General features: G+C 38.7%; 3 protein-coding genes across 3 annotated transcripts; 1 reads left to right on the forward strand and 2 right to left on the reverse strand.

Moving 5' to 3' along the window:
• Nucleotides 1-1,018: 1,018 nt before the first annotated feature.
• LOC143149578 (uncharacterized) lies at nucleotides 1,019-2,894 on the forward strand. Its single transcript, XM_076317110.1, has 3 exons — nucleotides 1,019-1,267; nucleotides 1,336-1,469; nucleotides 2,113-2,894. The coding sequence occupies exons 2-3, from the start codon at nucleotides 1,404-1,406 to the stop codon at nucleotides 2,422-2,424; spliced, it is 378 nt and encodes a 125-aa protein (XP_076173225.1). The 5' UTR covers nucleotides 1,019-1,267; nucleotides 1,336-1,403; the 3' UTR covers nucleotides 2,425-2,894.
• LOC143149577 (estradiol 17-beta-dehydrogenase 11) lies at nucleotides 2,403-11,890 on the reverse strand. The gene is made up of 7 exons (XM_076317109.1): nucleotides 11,491-11,890; nucleotides 5,705-5,910; nucleotides 4,755-5,114; nucleotides 4,112-4,226; nucleotides 3,945-4,029; nucleotides 3,387-3,497; nucleotides 2,403-3,239 (listed from the first exon to the last, which is right to left on the reverse strand). The coding sequence occupies exons 2-7, from the start codon at nucleotides 5,891-5,893 to the stop codon at nucleotides 3,167-3,169; spliced, it is 933 nt and encodes a 310-aa protein (XP_076173224.1). The 5' UTR covers nucleotides 5,894-5,910; nucleotides 11,491-11,890; the 3' UTR covers nucleotides 2,403-3,166.
• A 1,831-nt stretch (nucleotides 11,891-13,721) lies between these two features.
• On the reverse strand, nucleotides 13,722-16,866 carry Firl (firelighter). The gene is made up of 8 exons (XM_076317250.1): nucleotides 16,851-16,866; nucleotides 16,442-16,605; nucleotides 16,078-16,215; nucleotides 15,793-15,987; nucleotides 15,513-15,642; nucleotides 14,794-14,911; nucleotides 14,532-14,657; nucleotides 13,722-13,937 (listed from the first exon to the last, which is right to left on the reverse strand). Exons 1-8 carry the CDS (start codon nucleotides 16,864-16,866, stop codon nucleotides 13,832-13,834), a joined length of 993 nt encoding a protein of 330 aa, XP_076173365.1. The 3' UTR covers nucleotides 13,722-13,831.
• Nucleotides 16,867-17,675: the final 809 nt, after the last annotated feature.

Raw genomic sequence — 17,675 nt, forward strand, 5'->3', positions numbered from 1 at the left:
GGACAAGAAGGGAAAATCGTCTGAGAAGGATAGAAAATATAGCTTACCAACTTCGATTATGCGATCCTGTTGGATTCAGAGTCGCGTTAGTAGGAACATAGAGCGATGATGGAGCTCTTAGACAAAGAAAGACTCTATGGGAGTGGGATAGACGTATGGTGAAAGAGCGAGAAAGGACAGAGGGACGGTGCTATAAATATGACATGAAGATACTTTTTTTTTTATGTCTCGTGTTAAAATAATATATTAAAATCACAAAGTGACCAATAACGCTTTATTAAACGATTTATTTAGGACTGATATCCATCTTTTTTTTTTTTGAACAAAACGTTGACTTAGAGACCGTCAAAAGAAACCTGTTTCGGAAAGATATTTCGATCGTAAATAAATTTACAACGTTATTATTCTCTACGATACGTATCGAAGATATGCAACTTCATCGGTTTGAAAGGCCAGAGACATCAGAAGATCGATAGGCACGTCGCAGTTTTCAAAATGCAACCGTCAACGTAGGAAATTATGCTCGCGGAGGTAACGCACGCGTGAACGGGCGCGCGATCATCAATTGCAAAAATACATCGAGCCCATCCTGAGGCCGTCACTCTAACAACACCGAAAGATGCGGCAGTCGACGAAGCTGAGGAGTTCTCTCGGTCTTGAAGTATACCTAAACTGGACATTTCGAGAGTTCAGATATTAACGATCCTGAGAACACTGTTTTTCCCTTGCCTGTGGTGTTTTTATTTCTGCAGCCACATCTTCGGAGACGGTGAATAAAATCGAAACTCTTTTTTCTTTACAAGGTCATGGTATTATTGGGTTCGTCTCGATCTCCAACATCGCGTTACAATAATAAATATATGTAGTATCGTTATAAAAGAAAAAACATCGTTGACCTTGAAACGTTGAAAAATATTATTTCCACTAGATAATGTGATCCTTTTGTACACAATTATTCGAACACTTTAATTTACCAAAACTCTCTCGTGAAAAATCATCGTTGAACAATTTTATTTATTTACAGACAAGCGCGAACGTCGACCATCGGTGGTCAAGAATGCCAAAGGGTACAATCGATTCGGGCGAGAACAATACTTGGACCGTGGAGACTTCGACAACGTTTGTAGAGCTTCGAGGATTCGAAGAACGAAGTCCAGCTACTTCCGGCAGTTCGATTGGATCCCTTACACGGAGTTATCGGCGTGCAACGTTAAACTAGGCCGTGCCAAGAGGGATAAAAACAAACAATCTATCTTTTCCAAAAAAGGTGCACACCCGAGAATCGTGTTCCCTTCCGTTGTTCATTTTCGTCAACGTTTGTGCGTATTATCGCAGGTACGGCTCGATTAAGGTGCGCTGAGGGCACGTTTCGCGTGCACAACATTTATGGCGATGGGAATTGCATGTTTCGAGCGATCAGTTACATTCTCTGGCGAAACGAAGACGAACACCGATACCTCCGATCAATGGTATACTTTATTCTTTCTAATATATTGTTGCAATTAATTACAAACCTCGCTCGACAATTTCGAGAGTAACCAAACCTGTTCTCTACGATAATATTCACTTCGCTACAGTACGAGCAAAATAAGTTGACCGTTCAAGGTCATTAAGTCCAGGTCCGTGACAAGGCCCCGTGTTCTCGAATATCTAAACTGGAAATTCTGTTCTCGTTACAAAAATAGCCATTCAACCAACAATTTAACTAACATACTTGAGACCTATACGTAACATTACACACAAAGCTACTCTGGCACACATACACGCACATTTGTCGAGAGGACAAGCGCTAAACTTACATTTACTCGACGTTACAAGCTAAAGAGGATTTTTATTACCCTGTACATAATATTTAATATTTCAATGCTTAAAACTTATTCGCTCGATGTCCTTCGACCTTTTCGGTGCCACGGACGCTACCAACCGTGCGGTAAACGCCTTTGGGCGTTCCACGTCCACGTTAGATAAACAGGACAATGGAAATCCCGCACACGGTATGTGCCAAGCGTTCGAATCTGCTCCGAAAGGGTCCCACAGCGAAGCATCGGTATTATGGACGTTTTCCAGCGATCCAGACGATCTGGATTTATCGTTCGCTGATTTATCCGACAGGTGGTGCAACACATCAAAGAGAATTGGCACGACTACGGACCGTTCGTGATAGCCGAATGGAACATATCGGATCGTCAAGCGTATTGCGATTTCATGAGCATGGTGGGCACGTTCGCCAGCGAATTGGAGTGCACGGTGGCCACGAAGATGTACTACATGAACCTGTCGATTTATCGCGAGATCAACGACCGACACGAGCTCAAACGAGTGTTCCACAACCTGGTGAGCTCGCAGTACGAAACAGCGAGGCTCTTGTTCACCGGGAACTCGGACAGCGGCCATTACGACGTTCTCCTATCGGAACTAGCCTAGAATTCAACATGAAAACGTACGCGATCGTGCTCGTAATTAATTCGATCTCGATGCTTCTCTCTTTGTCCCCGGTCGCTATCTTCCGATATATATTTACATAATTTTCACTTTCCAAACGCGTCGTCGATTACGTTTAACGTTCTCTTCAATGTCCCGGGCAAATGTTCAATTCTCGGCTAACGTGAATCTCTTCGAGCAAAATTCTTTCACTCTTGATCGATTAAAATTCTAGTGACCCGAGTTACTTTTATTTTCTCGAGTAAAATTCTTCTGCTTTTTGTTCGAATAAAATGCTAGTGCCGCGCAAATTTTCGGTGTCCAACTATCGCGTATCTTGTCGAGCAAAATTCTTCAATTTTCGATCGAATCAAATTTCAATGTTCCGCGCGATTTGAAACACCCGGATATCGCGAAATTCTTCGAACAAAATTGTACAATTTTTGACCGAATAAAATTTTGTATCATCTCGACGAACGTAGTTTGAACCGTTATTGAGAAAGTTTGCAACAACCAGGAAGCAGATACACACGTTTACGTATGTATTTCCTTAATTACGAAGTCCATTCACGTAGTCTCGCAAGGTTCCCCGAGCAAACGATCTTCGATCGAGCAATTCTTGAAATCGTCTCCCCGTGCGACCTGACTTTTCTCACCGCTGTTTTGAATACCATCGGGGGAAATAAATTCTCCGTCCTCGTTCCGTTAACACTAATCACCGTGATCTAGAGAACCGAGCCTTGATTTACAAAGGATAATCGCATCCTTGCGAGTGGACCCACTGCGTGAACTTTGTGATTCCGTAATACGTCGCGCAGCTGAAACAATACGAATAAAAATAGCATTGTTCGCGTAGAGTGACTTCAAAACGTCAGGAGGGATGACAAATTTTATAACCGAGAGTCTGTTACGAAGATACTTAGAGCAGGGTTAATCACGTAAGTATAATAATTTTCATTGTATACCTCAATCGGTACAAAAACCTGGACACCCAGCTGACGCTCAAACTGTTCTGGTCCGTTCTGACTGCTTGCACGATGTTTCTCGCTACTTGTCGCTCACTTTCTTTCAGCGTGCTTTAAACAACAAGGATTCATTAATTTCCCACCAATCGTACCCTCGTAATATAGTATACCGTTTCTCTATAATCGAGCTCTAAAAAGTGTGAATGTTACAGTTCGTACAATTCGTAGAAACATTTTAAAATAATTCTTCGCTCGTTCTAACAATTAAAGAAGTAGGTACCCCCTTTTTAACTTCGAAAAGTAAATAGTACTCCAATAACGAGATGGTAATTTATCAGCTTTGTCACCTATGCCCCGCTCGTTCTAACAATTAAAGAAGTAGGTACCCCCTTTTTAACTTCGAAAAGTAAATAGTACTCCAATAACGAGATGGTAATTCATCAGCTTTGTCACCTATGCCCCGCTCGTTCTAACAATTAAAGAAGTAGGTACCCCCTTTTAACTTCGTAAAGTAAATAGTACTCCAATAACGAGATGATAATTTATCAGGTTCGTTACCTATGCCCCGCGATCGGTGAGAACGCCATAAACGTAAGGCGGCTGCTGTGATTGCTCAATTCTTGGCAGAGGCTCTCCATCAGGCCTACACAAAACCAGTAAATATGGATGATACCGCGACACTATGAATCTTATCGTTGTAAACAACGTTACGATCGGATACTTACTAGCTATCGCCGCCCTTGAACCATGATACGCGTCGCTACTCGACGCTACAGGCGTGACACCGACAATGTGCGCTCGTTCTCGGTACAACATCATTGGTAAAAATGCCAAAACCGTCTACGGAGATAAACAACAACCTGGATGAATAATCTTCGATCGATCGATCGTTTCACTCATCCCTGCACCGTTTTTACAATCTTATCCTCGTACTAGTTTCTCCCTCAAAATGGTAAACTATCCATATTTCTTCTCAAAGATTGTTCATCGTGAACCGGAGTATACAAATTATGCAAAAAAGGCAACGTTTCGTATTTTTAGACAATTACGGTACCCCATCTAGCTAAATAATTACAATCGTGAATAATTCTCCGATTAGCTCCGTATCGAAAGTAACTTGGATCCGTGTAACAACGATTGAAACACGGTACAATTATTAATTATATACGCACCGATTGCGTACACGTTTTAAACGATTGAACGAAATCTTTAACGGTGAAACATGGTACAATTATTAATTATATACCCACCGATTGCGTACACGTTTTAAACGATTGAACGAAATCTTTAACGGTGGTCGATCGCGAATTCCCGACTCGGTGTAATTTTCGCGCGTCGTTCAACGGAGGCGTTAAATTCGAACGTTACCCAGAAATGACTCATCAAGGTTTTGCTGGTCGTGTCGAAGATATCCTGGTCCAGGCTACCCACACAGGTCACCAGAACGTCGACTCTTCCAATCTCGTCCTTGATCTTCAGCGCTGTTCTTCGTATATCGTTCCTGTCCAACAAGTTGCAACCGTAAGCCGAAATGGTGGATCTCGTGCCGAGTGTATTGTCCTTTCCGTGCCTCGGGCCAACTTTTTCGATCCTGGGGTAACACGTTCTCAGCCTGAAAGCCGTTTCCTCGATAGATTTCGGGTCGTTGTCCACGCAGATCACGAAGCAACCGCCTTTGGCGAACTCCTCGACGAGCGACTCGCCGAGGGATGACGCAGCACCGGCTACCTGAACGAAGGAAAACGCGTTCTGACGTAGTTGTCGCCTAAGACACGATCGAAGGTGAACCAAGTATAGTCACGATGTCTAATTACGTAGTCGCGTGAGTGTAAAATATTTTAAAAACGATAAAAAGAGAACAATGCAGAGAACGCAACGTCTCTAAACGGAATAACACGTCGAGAGACATCGGCAAAATTTTCAATAGTCATCGTGGTCGAAGGTGAGTCTAACAAAGACGTTTCGACGTTAAGAGGCAATTTTAAAAATCACGAGTTCGATCGAAACGAGAATGCATGGAATAGTTGAGATTTATGAGTTTCGTTTCGCTTCCACCTGATTTATTTTCGTTTCGTAGGATCGAGGACGAATTGAAAGGACGTTGGAAGAATTCTTCAGGAGGAAATAGTCCCCTGGATCGTACCTTTAACAGCTACGAGCGTTCAATATAAGAGAAGGTCTTTCGTGCAGAGGATGCGTGTAACATTGAATGTATCCGTAGTGAAAGAATGAATGGAAATGAATCGTGACGGTTGATTCTTAAATTCTGAACGGTTTCGATGCGGTTTACGGTTTCGCAGAGGTTTGAAAATACTTACCAAGACCACGTCGCCGGTTAAATCCCTGGGTGGTTTCGGCAGGAGTGCTTTCACAACCGCGAGAATGGCCAGAAGGCCGGATAAGAACGCGCCGATCAGGAATTCAATGGTGAGATAAAACCAGACGGTGGACGAAGGGCACCCGGTTCTCGAGTTCATAGTCAGGGCTCCGTCTTTCAAGATAAACATCGTGCACTGAATTGCGTCTGAAAGATAGATCGAATTAATAGTGAGAGAAACGAAACAAAGGCGAATACATTACGACTAATTGGTGTAATCTCGAAGATAACGCAACACTAAAACGAAAAGGTGAACGAACGAAGATTATTTCTACCCGAATATTTCCGGTCTCTGTAGTCCGCGCTTAGGGTCTTTCTACATTAAAATTATTGCACGGTAGAATCTTTTTTATGGTAGGATTTTTACTGTAGGATGGTTTTTATGCTAGAACTTTCACAGTAGAATATCTTCTGTGCTAGGATTATTTATGGTAGAATATTTTACGTTGTAATTTTATTACACTAGGATTCTTCGTAGTAGAATTTTGTTACATTATGTTTCTTTATGGTAGAATTGTTTACGTTAGAATTTTGTTACTTTACGGTTTTTTATGGTAGAATTGTTTACGTTAGAATTTTGTTACTTTACGGTTTTTTATGGTGGAATTGTTTACGTTAGAATTTTGTTACTTTACGGTTTTTTATGGTAGAATTGTTTACGTTAGAATTTCGTTACACTAGGTTTCTCTGTGATAGAGTTTTGTTACATTAGGTTTCCTTATGGTAGAATTGTTTACGTTAGAATTTTGTTACACTAGGTTTCTTTACGGTAGAATGTTTTACAGTAGAATAATATTTATGCTCCTTAACTTTTTCAGAGTCTCGCGATTCGAGCGAACCATTCATCGAAGTCTCCTCTCGAACGATTGACTCAAAGTTTGCGAACGGGATGGAACACGTAACCGTGTAATCGCGTTACTCGGTTCACGACGATACTGGAACGAACATTTGAAAACGTGTAATCGATATTGTTATAAATAGACGGAAAACTCGCGATCAAAAGTCTAGACTGGAGACAGTGCTCCACTGATAATTCATCTGACACTACGTCCACCATGAATGGTTGGCGAGTCGCAGCGACAAACCCTCCCCTGTATGTTATCCGCGATTAGGAAATTAAATTCACCTGCACAGTGAAAGTGAATGAACGTTACGTAAGAAAGTAATTCGCGTGAGATGAAATGGTTTTAAATACACTGACTTCCTTCTTAAAGGGTTACGCCATCGAGGTAAAACTCCATAAAATAATAGCTCGACCCCTTGAGAATAATATAAAATAGATCCTATCAATATTAATGACGATGAAAATACGATACATAACTTTCCAAGAATGTCTTGATTTTCTGTATACATAAATGCGTTAAAATTCTGCAACCGTATAGATCAAAAGATTAATTAAAACCCGAATGATTCGAAACGTTATATTTTCTACGACTTTTTCAATTTTAAAAATTCCTCTCGCGGTAGAGAATACCCTCCAAGAAGATAATATTTCTTAAATTTGAATTTTCAAATTTCATTTTAAATTATCCAAACGTATTCGTTACTACAGTCTCGATATTTATCATTGAGAAACATTCGAATTGCTCGTGCGTAAAAATTATTTACGAGCAAAACGAAAACTAATCAAATTTGATTGATCTCTGCCGACTCTTATCGTTTTTCCGCCGCTCAGAGTAGTATCATTAACAGAGACTGGTACCAGTATACATGACGCAAAAAAGGGGTGCGCGATGGTGTTTCATAAATCATCGAATGTCCATGTTTTATGTAACGCGCATATTTTGCGCGAAGTATTTTACCGTCCATTACAGTGAAACATTTTAGTCGAAGAAATTGCCAAGGAAAGAAAATGAACGCGTGGAGAATGTAAAGAAACTTCGATACATTTACTGCTCGATTGCATGCATTTCTTAAACTTTAATCTCGCTCGAACGACGTGCAATAACTTTCTCCCTAAACGGAACAAAGGAAAAGATACAAATGTACCGTGAATCGAACAATTTGATTTTGCAAAGTGATGGTTTTGCAAAACCACCGTGTAAATTCAAACCGTACAACGTTACGATCCCACTCGCTGCGTTATAATACCTGTGTTCGAAAAACGAATGCATTTACGAAGAGAAGTATTGCGCAACGAGTAAATCGCGAAGAAAACACGTATTGCGTTTCACGATCGACATAAAAAAACGTATATGGATTTTCTTCTGTTCGAACGTAGGACTTGATCTTTAATTAAAACACGACTCATGCTAATTCACGTGTTGCACGTGATCGAGCATTTTTTTCGCGACTTCATCGGTAACTGTTGATTTCCGTCTGTTTGCACTTGTTAATTTCGATCGGAAATAAATAAATGTTCGCGGTTCGTTTGACCAGCGAATTTGAGCATCCGGTGAAATAAAATTGTAAATTAACAAATCGATAGTCACTCTATTTCGGAACTTCGAAATTTTTAATCAAATATTTGTAATCGATTTGCTAGGATATGTACATTGGAAGAATGTTACAATGTTTACTGTGCCTATGAAAATTTTCTACGCGGAAAAGGAAACGATTTTTATTCCAGCGATGAGCAAAGTCATTAATCAAAATGGATATAACTTATACACCACTAATAAATGACTTTACATAATGATTAACGATCCAGTTGCTTGAGGTCCTAACTGTTATTGTCTATAAGAGTGCTTTAAACTCGGAAGTGAACGTAAAGATTCGAAGAGATTCGAAAGTAATAATTCAAAGTTATTTAAATCGCACTTTTGTACAATAGTAACTATACATAGAAATGAAGGTGTAATTCGTGGTGTAATTTCTACTCCATTTTCTTTCAATTACTACAATAATCGATGGACCACTCTACATCGCAAATCGTTCATAATTTTGTACGAATCTTTCCCTAATAATTGTTCTCAAGTATGCAGGGCAACCTTCGTTAGGTCCGATTGCATTCAGCGGTCGGTGCAACAGCCTCTGGTGCAGTGTGCAACCTTGTGCACTCGATGTCAACGACTTCGCGATCGGTTTGGCAACGCGTGCAGACATGGAAAGCTACAACGAGGTTCGTCATGAACTTGTTCCTCCTTTCTTAAAATGCACCCAAGGTGAACCTGTACCTGCGGTTTTCTCTAATCGTGCTTCGACAAACGATTTCCGCAATTATTACCGCACAACGAATATAAATAGTTATATATTTATCGGTAACTCGTTTTCGCGTTCCACGACCTGCTGTTGACATTAATATTTAAAGAATAATATCTAAACCAGTTCTTGAAATATTGTCAGTCTTGGAAATATTTTAATCGCCTCAATATTTTTGACTCGATGATTGAAGTTATTGCCTCACGACAGACGTACGAAGCCCCTTCGATTCTAATTATCGGTCATGGGGCAGAAAAAAAAAGTACTCGAAACGAGCCCAATATGAATACGTGCCCGACGGATAATTCGCAGGTGATATCATTTACGAATACGACGATGATCGCAAGGTCTTCCGGTGTCTGTGTAATTTGTTTCATCATTTGGTGTCAAAATTTAATTTCTTTTTATTCTCACATTAGATCATTCGTTTCAGAATGCGTTTCGATGTTTTCGTGAACGCTGTTCGATTTTCCATCGCGAAGAAAAAAATTGTTATTAATAAAAATATTTCGTCCACGAACACACCTCAGGTGCGTCGAACGCCTATAGGCGGTCCATCGGTATACCTAATACACGTGTGCATAGGATTTCCGTACAGGATACTTTCGGAGTACGAATCAACACCGTAAGACCCCAATGATCTCTTGAGAAACCATCGATTATTTGTTATTAAATTTCCGGGATCTCAAGGACTCGTACCTGTAGACTTTGCATACGTGCAATTGAGTTTGTAAAGTTTCACGAGACGTGTGAAAAACCCAATACGTTTTTGTAGCGTTGGGTCGATCGTAAAAGTGTGTTGATTCTAAAAAATCCAGTTTGTCTAGGTAAAGTGCTAAAATACTGTGTTTGTGAAGGGGTTAATGATCAACCTTTCACGTGTGTTCGTGGACATTCAACCAACGACGTTCCATTCGAACACTCGTTTTCGTACGATTGAGAACAAAAAATGATCTTTGTCACGAACGAATCAATTTTCGAGGTTTTTTTACCAACGAATCTTGACATTTCACGGATTAGCTCGCTCGACCGCGAACGGTTTACTTTGAACTTGACAATGATCCGTGAAACGAGAAACGTTCGATCGTTACTCTGAACGCGAAACTACGCAACTACACGAAGGAAAATTCAACATTTATTACGACGAGTTGAATGAAATTAATTTAATAACTTCGTGACTTGTGTGACATTTGTAATAATTCTACGATATGTAACTTTATAGAAATTTTCAGAGAAGCTATCGTTTTCAAAAACTGGTTACTGCATTTGGAAACTCGTTCCAGTCTTGTAAACTTGTCGTGATGGTCAGCGAGAAATGTTGAGGTTGAATTGCTCGTTGACCGTGCCCCCTGAAGAACAAACAAATGTTATCGGGAGCGTTGAAAATATAAATGATGAATTTGTATTGATTCTATATGTATATTTGGTCACGCTTAACTATCGAGGTGGACTCCATAGTTGTATACAGAATGTTTGAACACGTATGACCAACGATCGCGGAATGTTTGTTGACTGAGACTTCAATACCGAATACTTCTCACGAAACACCGAATACGGAATACCTTTCACGAAATACCGAATGCGGAATACTTTTCAAGAAATGTCTGATTTTTGTGTTTTCTTGTTATTTGCACGGGTTTGGTGTGCGTTCATATTAATTCTACATGGAAGAAGGGAAAACACGGTGTAGGAATGTTTCCTTCTCGATGTTGACCTGGAGTTCTTGAAAATATTATTAATAAGGATTCAAAGTTTGAAGGAAGCTTCTTAATTGCTTTGCAAATATATTACAGCTCTCCTAAAATCCCAGGTTATGGTCTCGTCGACCGCAATTACTAATTTGGGAAATTAAAACTGCGTGTCGATTAGAGACATTGTTTGTCGGTTCGGGATGACCTAATCCTGTCATAAAACCGACCGATTCCAAGAACCGTATGCAAAATGTTAGTCCGTTTATCGAATTGTTCGAAAAACAAGGGTACATTATTAACCGAATGTAACGTCATCTAATTCGAAAATAGTCCGAACTCGTTATAATACCAGTTGCTTTTATATTCGTGTCACGAGATGAATCTCGTTATCGTGACTCTGAATATTTTACTCTAATTTTTAGTCGGTAAAATCTGGTTCTTCCCGCTTCACTTTTTTCAAGGTGAACACGCCGACAGTGTCAAACCAAAGAAACGAATATCGAAATAATCGACTATCGCCAATCGTTGGAAGATCGATCGCGATATATGAAAAATCATCGACATTTTCTGAAATTTTTTCATCCACGAATCGCGAGAGCGAGAATATGATATCCTTGTGAAAAAAGTATCAAAATTTCTATCAAGTAACATTAATAGACGCATCGTGTTATTTGTTACTTTAACGCATTCGTCTTTTCTTTTCCCAAGAACAAGTTTCTAATTTCTTTTTTTTTTTACATCTCCAACATACTTCAATCGGTGACAAATACTGCTCCAAAAAAAAAAAAAAATGGAGCAACTACTTTACCACTTCGACAAGTATTTTAATTACAAAAAACTTGATCTCTGACAGTTTAATTACAGAAAGCTGATCGATATCTGGTGTTTCAATTACCTAGTACTTTTAATCTCAGAAAGTGCGGCGTTCAGACTCCAAGAAAGTCACTGTGTCTTGATACCGGAAGTATTAAAAATTAAGTAGAGAAAAAGTCACTTTCCGACGAACATTCACAGAATTATCCCTTTTGCAGCGTACGAGGTGCAGGTTCGTTCGATTACGATGCAATTAACACTTTTTAGAGTCTAACGAGGCCTTCGATGATTCGCGTATCGGTTCGCAATCCATTCGACTGAACGAGAGAAATGGTTGTTTATTAATTAACACTGTCGGTAAAAATTGCTGGATCACACTAACAACCGAGACGAACGTTCGTGTAGCACTGGAGGATCGTCTCTCAAAGATGCAACAAGTGCAGGGGGAAGATCCCAGCTCTACCTGACAGCCTGACGCTCGAATAGCCTGAACTTGACTGAACATCGTCTCGTTCGAACATCTTGGGATAAGCTGAGAGCAGCAAGGCCATTGTATCCTTCGTTCTCCTTCATCCTCCTTCTCTTTCACGTCGAGATTCGTCGGTTTGTTTGCTCTTCTATTTAGCTTTTCCTAAACGACGTCGACCATGACTGTCTTAAATCGTATAAAAAAAGTCTAAACCTCGAAGTGGGTCGAAAAATTCAATGAATTCCTCAAATTGAACCTTTTTTAACAGAATGGTTCAATCACGGCGAGGAAATAAAAGGAACAATACGAGAAATTTATTGTTACAGTAATGGAAGACACGTTCTCTCTTTCAGAAACATTGGAACACTTATCGAAAGTGTACCTAAAATTGTTATCAACTTACGGAGGATGAATACACCCCTGGTTCGATATTTTATATTACACAAGAAGGTAACTAACGAACGTGGTTCTGGTTCAATGTAGCGATCGATAGTAATCACAGAATAATAAGGAAATTAAGATTTGAAATTATAGAAATTTGTATTTATTACATAGAAATAGGTATGTAATATTTTCTAATCGTTGGGTAATCGAACAGAAGAATGGAAAAGAATTTGGAAGATGCATTCAAGCTTTAAGTGTGTAAGATTTATTATTATAAATATAAGATACAACTTAATGTTAATTCTAGGATAAGATAGAACTTGGAATATTTCACCAAGGTTTTAGGACAGACCTCGAAATATTTTCATAGATTCGTAGAACGTTAAATATCGTCTGTAAATTCGAACAGAAGAGACGATTGTAAATCTACGTAACAAATTGAAAAATCAGCTCGGTGCATCGTTTCGACACGTGGGAGAGGTCGGTGAACATTCTTTCCCAGGTACGAAAAGTTTACTTTAATAACGTTCGACATAGGTATCTAACAATGTCAAACAATAGCACCTTCGTAGAGTTTAGCGAAGTAATGCGTCGGTAAACACTTTACCTGAAACACGATACATTAATTACGATGTTCGAATGGCAGAACTGCAAGTTCCGTCGAACGCATTGCGCAGCTGCTACGCATCTATTTTGAACCGGTTCAATGCAATACTCACGACTAAAGACTGCAGGAAGCAATAACAGAAGATCATGTCAATGGAGTCTAGACAATCCTAGGTAGCTGAAATCCTAATGTAAAACTTCTAAAACGAGAAACACTGATAATGTTCTCGTAACTTTGTAACTATTAATAGAATATTTCTATTAATCGTTGAAAGATCTACGCACAAGAGATAGTATAATCATTTTAGTGACTAATTTCTCAAAGGCTTCTTATTACTCATTTTGATAATTGATAACAATGGATTAAGCAAACCGAGGTTTATCAAGCACTCCACTGTAATATCGCAGTCTATTTGAGAAATTAATTTTGAACGTTCAATATTACACGTGTAATTGAATGTAACGTAAGTGGTAAACTATAGAACGGAAAAGTTACATTTTTTAATTTTTACTCCTTCAAATGTTAAACTTTTTTTCACCGAATCGAAAGAGTTTGCTTTTCATTCGTTGTTAGGAACGTTTGTCTGGGTACAAATTGTGCCCATTTGTAAATTGTTAACAAAACCTGCGAAACCGAGAACATCGATAACTATGCTATTAGTTACACGGGGTACTGCACGTTTATTATTTTCACTCCTGTAGCTACGTATTAAGCGTTGCACGTTTCATTAAGTGCATTCGAACGTACAGGTAGCCAAAGCAGGATAATAACTAATGCAGTTACGTTTCCAATTGCACGGTTGTTTTTGAATTTAGAAAGTTTGTTAACATTCCGTCGATGCAATACATTCAACTGTTCGAGAAAGTGTATTGTTTAATAACACTTCTCGTAGTATTATCTTCGACGCGTTTTGTCTTACGATCACCAATTCCAATGCAACCGCGCCTTGTGCAATTAATAACATTATTTCAACGTATCGTTTTCGCGAACAACGAGCTCTTCCCTCCGTTTTCGTTCCACGTTCGCCAGAAAATCCAGAATCAGTCTCATCACGTTGTTGGGAACGATTCTGAAATTATGATCAATGAATAAAAATAAATAATAAAAATAAATCGGTTAAAAAATACGAGGTAAATTATTTAAATGGATACCCTCGATGTTCGAAAATATTTACCGTTTCAAAAATATTTTATCGATACGCCACTCGACTTAGTTGAGAATTTCTTATATAAAAGTATTACATTATTTATACCGAAAAATAATTCGTCGGGAGATATTTGAATATCGATATTATACAATAATAATAATTATTTATTTTTAAACGTTTTATATATTTAAAAGCACTTCGATCGAAACGCAACAATTTATTCGGTATAAATACTTTTTTATACAAAAATATAGTCTCTGACGTGTTCGAGGGGATGCATTCAAACAGGTTCACCCTGTACGTCTTCACGCGACATCTTCGATCCATAATTATCAAAATTAATCATAATTAGCAATTGTACAAATTGTACGATTGCCAAAGGTCCGTGATAGCAAGAATTAATCGAAGCTAGGGGCGAGTAACGATTAATTACGATACGAGAATCGGTGTCTAACGAACAGTTATCGAACGAAAACATTTCGCGAGGAAATTTATAACGATCGATGACGTTCTGACCTATTAATGGTGTTCAAGGTAAGAAGACATCTTGGGATGGAGTATTCGGTATAATTTTTTCTCATCGCTGTGATTGTTTCTCGAGCTGCGTACTCCGCCGAGACTGCTCCAAATATCCAAGGAAATCTGTGATAAAAAGATTTCGATCCACGATAATTAATCTTCTATATGGATATTTTTTTTTTACTATCTTACTCTATGGATTTCATATATTATTTTTCCAAACAGGTGTATATACAAAATTTCACTGGAAATCCTTCACCTGTACTTTGGATCCTTAGCTAGACCAGTGTTTACGTAAAATGGATAAATGGTCGTGAATCTTATATTAGTGGTCCTAGGATTCAGTCGCAATTCTTCGTGAAGTGCTTCCATCAATCCTGAAGAAAATCGAGGCCTTAATTTTCATCGTGGGAAGCGCCTGTAGACATTGAGCGTCGTATCGGTCACTGGTGACCGATTATATAAAGTGCAAGTAGTAATATTTTCATATTAAAGATGAGAATCTTAAGACTTTGTAAAAAGAAAAGTGCAGTTGACTATTGCTTTACGATTCAATATGATAATTTAATGGTCATCTTAATGGAAAGGTTGCAGTACAATTTTGAACACTATTCTTTTCGAAGTAATTTCGTATTAAATTCTCTAACTTCGAATAGTGTGCAGTGTAATTTTTTAACACTGTTCTTTACGAAGTAATTACTTATTAAATTTTCTAAATTCGAATAGTGTGCAGTGTAATTTTGAACACTATCCTTTTCAAAGTAATTTCATATTAAATTTCCTAAATTCGAATAGTGTGCAGTGTAATTTTGAACACTATCCTTTTCAAAGTAATTTCTTATTAAATTTCCTAACTTGGAATACTATGCAGTACAATTTTAAACACTATTCTTTTCAAAGTAGTCCCTCATAAAAATTTCTAACTTGGAATGCTCTTTTACGAAAGAATACTCTTTTATGAAAAATATTTTACCCTACCTCTCACTGCAAACTTCGAGGAGCAATACGTGACTTTCTGTGACACCCCATAAATGCCACACATGCTGCTCAAGCATACTATGTGCCCCTTCCCGGATTGTATCATGGTTGGGAGGAAAGCCTCGATCGTCTAACAAGATGAAACTTTCGATAGAAAATTTTGATCGATTCGAATTTCGAAAGAATGAAAAATATTCTCTACCGGTAACGCATAGTCGCGTAAATTACTATAATTATGCAGCGACTGGACAGTGTGTTAATATTTAACCGATCACCGTACCCAGAAATGCGACAGAGTGTTAACATTGAACGTTTTCTCGACAATATCGGAATCCTGTTGCAAAAAAGGGTGATGGTACAATACAGCAGCGTTGTTGATCAAAATGGAGACTTCCGGTATTCCACATTTCCTCATCAGTCTCACGGTTTCGCGTACCTCCAATCTGTTCGACACATCGACCACGAAACCATAAACCTGAATCGTTCGAAAACGGAGTGGAATATTATTTTTTTTATATTACTCTACGTTATTATTTACTCGTTATTCCTCGATGGCTTCTCTTACTTCTCCACCGTTCTCCGACACCGCGCACATCGTCGACAGATTCGCTTCGATATCCATGTCCCAGCAAACAACTATACAGCCCAGAGAAGCCAACTGAGTGGCCAATTCGCGACCGATTCCGTGTCCAGCGCCAGTGACCTGACCAGAACACGACGAATGTATCGCGCTCCAAGGGTATAGTGGGTAGAAGAGACACAGGGGACCGAAAGACACTTATGCGACACTTAAAATAGTATTTTCTAGGGTGAAGATCGTTAAATATGTTCTTTGCCACCAGTTACATTAGAACATTTTCACCCAAGATTGTACGGTTTTGACCAGGTATCTCTTGGTACCCATTAGTCCGAATTTCGTTCTCGTTTACCACCACCGTTTCCCCCAATAGATTCTTCAAACGACCAGGTAGGACCACCTTAATAGTAGCGACCACCATAGCAACAGTGATCTTCATCGACAACAGGAACAGGTCGTAAAGCAAACGCAAACGACACGACCTGAAGATATTTGCTACCCTTAGCATCCTGGATCCTACAATGTTCATTAATAAGGTTATCGCACGTTAAATTTACAACTTGAACGATCGAAAGAGAGCAAACTTTGTTCCTAGATTCGAACGAAACCGTAACATACGCGACAATCGTATGTGTAGATTGACTTTAGAAAATTAAACGCGAAATAACAAATCACTTTGAGATAAATATCGTGTAATCAATCCTGATTAACTTTTACGACAGATCTTGTAAACGATATTCCTTTTTTCCCTTCTTGTTTACGTGCCGCGAACTTCATGGACTTGACGCATTTTATAATAAAAAGAAACTATTGCGTCATTCACGCGGATTACTGTGTAAACAGATGCGTATAGAATATGATACGGACAAAAAATGTATATACCCAACGAGAATATTACATGTGACATTCTGTGTGTATTTTTACCGATTTCGAGCGTTCACTTTTAACGTTCAGGTTATTGTTGGTGAATGGAAACCATATATTGAAAAGAATATTAAAATCTGATTCAAGAGTTCACGCGCGTCCCTGAAATCACGAGCTGAGCGGAACACAGGTAAAATTACGCTCGAGGCTTGTCCGATCCATTAGGCTACAGTACGTAGCACTAAACCGAATAGAGAAATGATAATTAGGTGTGTAATAAGAATTACGAAATAATCATTTAAATTATTTTAAGGAAAATACTATTTCGTATAATAATATCAACCCGTCGAATCTTGTATCGAATAAGTATCGTTGCATTTTTACACGTACTTGAACTTGCTATGCCAATAATATATCCTAATTATTATTTACATCTATTGGAATATATTCTGAACGCTCAGTGACACATATATGTCACACGGCAATGACGTGAGTTGCCATCTACTGGAGAATTGGTAAACTACACTTAAGGTATGAAAACACCTGGCGGAGAAACGCTCAAGTTTGTCGAGGAATTGTTCTAATTCCCACGAATAGATGGCGGGACAAGCATAATTTACCGACATTGTAGATAAGTAATTCCATTTGTATGATATTCCCTACCGTGAGATAAAATAAATAAATATTTCTGTACAAACTATTGTATGTATCATCTTTCGAAT

Source organism: Ptiloglossa arizonensis, chromosome 7, assembly GCF_051014685.1.
Source record: "Ptiloglossa arizonensis isolate GNS036 chromosome 7, iyPtiAriz1_principal, whole genome shotgun sequence".
NCBI lineage: Eukaryota > Metazoa > Arthropoda > Insecta > Hymenoptera > Colletidae > Ptiloglossa > Ptiloglossa arizonensis.